At 37.7% G+C, this 4,395-nt stretch overlaps 1 protein-coding gene across 1 annotated transcript in view; it reads left to right on the top strand.

Annotated features, from left to right (window-relative positions):
- LOC102310504 (deleted in malignant brain tumors 1 protein) overlaps positions 1–1,952 on the top strand; it is a gene marked incomplete at its 3' end in the record, with an annotated part of 7,983 nt that extends 6,031 nt beyond the window's left edge. Inside the window, exons 4-5 of the mRNA XM_042219282.1 lie at positions 336–656; positions 1,537–1,952. Of these exons, the coding sequence (XP_042075216.1) occupies positions 336–656; positions 1,537–1,952 (737 nt within the window). The remainder of the gene's footprint in view (positions 1–335; positions 657–1,536) is intronic.
- Positions 1,953–4,395: the final 2,443 nt, after the last annotated feature.

The following is a 4,395-nucleotide window of genomic DNA, read 5'->3' as shown; positions in this document are numbered from 1 at the left end:
TGAAGACGCTGGTGTCATCTGTGAAGGTAAATTTGAGAAGGCGGATGGACTCAAGTTTGTACGTGTTTGACTGTTTGTCCCTGATAAAATTTTAACTGAGAGGTTTTCAGTGACCAACTATTACACATTTATATTCACTTTATACTAAAATATTTTACCTACAGGCTCTTTGACATTGAATGCTTCAATTTTGTTAAACATTTAAAGTTGAAGGAATGTGGAGTTTATATTGGGTAATTTGCAATGTTAATCTGCAGTTCATAGGGGCTCATTCTAAAATTATCATTGTATTCTTGCATTTCTTTATTTTTTGTATGTAATCCCTTTTATCACAGAAACTCAAAGGAATGTTCGCTTGGTTAATGGCAATTACGGCTCCTGCTCTGGCAGGGTGGAGATCCTCCACAGTGGCCAGTGGGGGACAGTGTGTGATGATTCTTGGGGCCTGAGGGATGCTCAGGTGGTATGTAGGCAGCTGGGCTGTGGTAGGGTCCTCTCTGCACCAACTAATGCGCAATTTGGGCAAGGCACAGGGCCCATCTGGATGGATGAGGTTGGATGCACAGGCTGGGAATCCAACCTGTTTGTGTGTCATCACTCAGGGTTAGGATCTCACAACTGTGGCCACAATGAAGACGCCGGTGTCATCTGTCAAGGTAAATTTGAGAAGGTGGCATCACTGAGGTTACATTTTTTTACTCTGTGTCTATGCTGTAAAGTTTATTATACAATAATAGAAATACTATGTTTTGTTTACTTCAAACTGTGCTACCCACAGGTTTTGTTATATTAAATATTTTGTCATTAAACATCAATATTTGTCAATCGTTAGAGCGCCACCTAGATGTAAGAGAACATATCATGTTATATACTTTGGCATACTCCCCAGAAGCTGACTACATCCATCTCAAATGTGGTCAGAAAAATTACCTTGATTTCATTTGAATGCAAAAAATAAGGGTTTTCATATAGTGATGTCCTCTGGTGGCAGACAATTCACCATGAAACATGAAGCTATTTTTAAGGTAGAAGGAATATTCATAAAACTCTGTTGAAGCTTCCATGATTCTGTTGGTTCTCCTGAAATATTTCATTGAAACAACCCAATCACTGCATTTTAGTTAAAGTCATGAAATGTAGATGCATCATTTATTATTGAAAAACAAAAAAAATACTTCTTTGGCAGGACGTCCACCTATTAATTTAAGTTGATATTATACTGATGTTTCCATTATTGTCTCTTCAATTAAGAAAATCCTGCAGAACATTTAATGAAATCAAGATAATCTTTCATTCGTTTCATCTACAGACTTTTTATTTGAGACTTTTTATTTGAGCAGTACAGCAAATGTCTTTACTTTGAAACACCACATAAAACTGTTAAAACTCAAATGTGTAATGTCAAATTTGTCTCTGAATTGATACATTTTAAGTATGAATACACGCTAACAAATTAATTTTTAAAATGTTGTTCTCAAACTGTTTCACAGCTCTACAATTATTATTTATTTGTATTTCTTTTTTAATTGCAAACAGACCCTGGATTTCCTTATTCCACACCTGCTTCAAGAACACAGACCTCTCCAGCTTTTCGGGTTAATGTCACTGGTTCAACAGCAGTGGACAACAGCACAGGAGTTGAGGGGGCGGTCCGCCTGGTAAATAGCATTCACTCCTGCTCTGGCAGGGTGGAGATCCTTCCACAGTGGCAGTGGGGGACAGTGTGTGATGATTCTTGGGGCCTGGAGGATGCTCAGGTGGTATGTAGGCAGCTGGGCTGTGGTAGGGTCCTCTCGCACCAACTAATGCACAATTTGGTGCAGGCACAGGGCCCTATCTGGATGATGATGAGATGCACGGCGAGGAACCAACCTGTTCCTGAGTGTCGACCAGTCAAGGGTATGGATCTCAGACTGCAGCCACATAAGAAGATGCCGGTGTCATCTGTGAAGGTAAATTTGAGGGATCCGAGGTCATTACTGGTCATCGTAAAGTTTATTATTACAATATGAAATATTATGTTTGATCTACATTAACCTCCTAAGACCCGAACTCTTCCACGGCATGCATTTTTAATTTCTCTTTGATATTTAGGCATATCGGGGCCCGATGAATGCAAAAGTAAAGAATTAGCAGATTTTTATTATTTTTTTTACCTTATTTTTGTTTTTAAGAAAAGTAAGAGCCACATCTGAGGATATTCCTTTGAAATGTTGATAGAACAGTAGCAGTATAATGTCCTTTTTCGTGGATATGTAAATGGCCCTTGCAGAGCAAAATTGAGTATTTTGGTCTAAATAACCCAAAAAGTGATGTTCGCATATGTGGACGCCAGGTCCTAGGAGGTTAAAGGTTTATCTACAAGTTTTATTGCATTAAATGTTTTTTCTTTCACAGCCCTTTTGTTCCTGCTTCTTTTACTGTTGTTATTTATATAAATTAATCTTGAGATGAAATTTACATCTCAGCTGCGATTTACTCCTTTCAGGTTATTTTCAGCTCACTTTTCATTGAATCGTATCAGCTCCCCATCCCCAACATCAGTTTTAATGAGACTACTGAATTTAAGGTTATGGCTCTCTTCTCACTAAGCGAGTTTAGTCTGCAGAGTAGATTTCTTGAAAACAGTAATTAATTAAAATGCTACATTTTAATATGTAGTTGCTCTTTCTAAGAAAACATCTCATATTCAAAATCTTTCTGCCATTTTCAAAATTTATATTGATGTTTTTTCTATGTAATTTTAACCAATAACTTTTATAAGTGACGTTATTTAATTGTCCCATTTTTTTCAGTCTCTCATACAGGTTTCTCTCCGCTTTTGGTTATTGTATCTGTGGTAGTGGCAGTTCTTCTGTTACTTCTTGTTCTTTTGCTCATCTACAAAAAGACGGCAACGGGCTATCGTGGTGAGTTCTGATCCAGCCTTATATGCTTTTTTAAAGAATTATTAATCAAAAGGATTTTATGTGGCTCCATAGTGTAGTGGTTTACACCATTGTTCAGCAAGGCAAAGGTTACTACTTCAACTCCAGCCGGAGTCACAAATCATTCTTGGGATTGTGTCGGGAATGGCATCTAGTGTAAAAACTGACAAATTAAACATGTGCAGCTTCCTGTTGTTGTGGCCCCTTCTGAACAAGAGGTCAGACAAAAGTAGTATTTCTTTTTTTAATTAAGTATTCTCGTGGAATCGTTTGACTGCTAACCTGCCCCACTTCTTTTCCAACAGGATAAGATCCGACCTAACACCACAAAAATGAGCAAAGCTATAACATAACACGTCTTTGTCTCTTTTCTATAGGTTTCTCTAGGTATAGAAGAAACTCAACCCAAAGCCAAACTGAGGTGATTCATTTATATTTGTTTAATTTCACTGTCATTTGTAGGCTCTTTATGCTGCACTGTGAAGAAATTAACACATTTCACTGGTTCATAAAAAGTTCAGAATTCTGAATTTTGTTGTTTTTTGCTTGTTTGTTTTTTCCCCAGATTGCTCTTACTGAAAAATATTCTACAGTCCTCCACACGTAAAGTCTTGACCAACTAGAGCGTTGATCCAGCCAGCAGGAACCAGGACCAAACCTACTGGACTCTACTGTCACACACACTAAATAGCAAATTATCATATATTCCTTCCGATGAATAGAAATGTGTTTGGGGGTTTCATGTCTTATCTAGAACCATGGTCAACTGTTCTGTAAGAACTAACCATGTCACTTCCCTTGCCCTTACTAGGCCAGACCAGTAACACTGACACTGGCCAGTCAGGCACATAAAACATACATAAAAGCAAGGATGAGTTGACTCAGAATCCATTTGTTAGGCTTGTCATTGTTATCCTCTCCACAGCATTAATAATGGCCATCAACAGTGGCCTGCGCAGAAACGAACATGGATGGATGGCTACAATAAGAGATACGAATAAACTTTATTATCCCACACGTGAAATTTAATTTGTACAAATAGTGCTGTGCATAGAAGTATTCACACAATAAAGCCAGCACCAAAATTCAATTAATAAATATGTTAATAATTCATTCATTCATTCATTCATTCATCACTGATAGTTTCCCATAATTAAACTCCAGGAAACATTTAAGTACAGGATGATGTGGCTCCAGAGCTTTCAAAGTGCACTGAGTCCTTATGTGCAAAAGATGCTGGGATTGATGAGAGCTTTTAGCAGTTTGTTTTACAGTCCCTGAGGGTAAAAACTCAAGCTCTGAAAAAACTGGATAAGGGATTGTTAGGGAAAATGTTCTAAAACACTTCTTCAGTAAAGACTCAGAGAAGAGAAACACAGAATTTCTTGCTAGCAAGGGCAGTCTTCACACTAAAAGACTCCAGTGAGAAAACTGCCCCGGTCTTTATTTTATACTCCATTGAGCGTAT

The sequence above is a fragment of the Haplochromis burtoni genome, unplaced genomic scaffold (genome assembly GCF_018398535.1).
Source record: "Haplochromis burtoni strain Fernald_Lab_line unplaced genomic scaffold, NCSU_Asbu1 Contig_31, whole genome shotgun sequence".
In the NCBI taxonomy this organism is placed as follows: domain Eukaryota; kingdom Metazoa; phylum Chordata; class Actinopteri; order Cichliformes; family Cichlidae; genus Haplochromis; species Haplochromis burtoni.
Note: the sequence above shows the minus strand (reverse complement) of the source record. Positions and strands in the feature narration are given on the sequence as shown.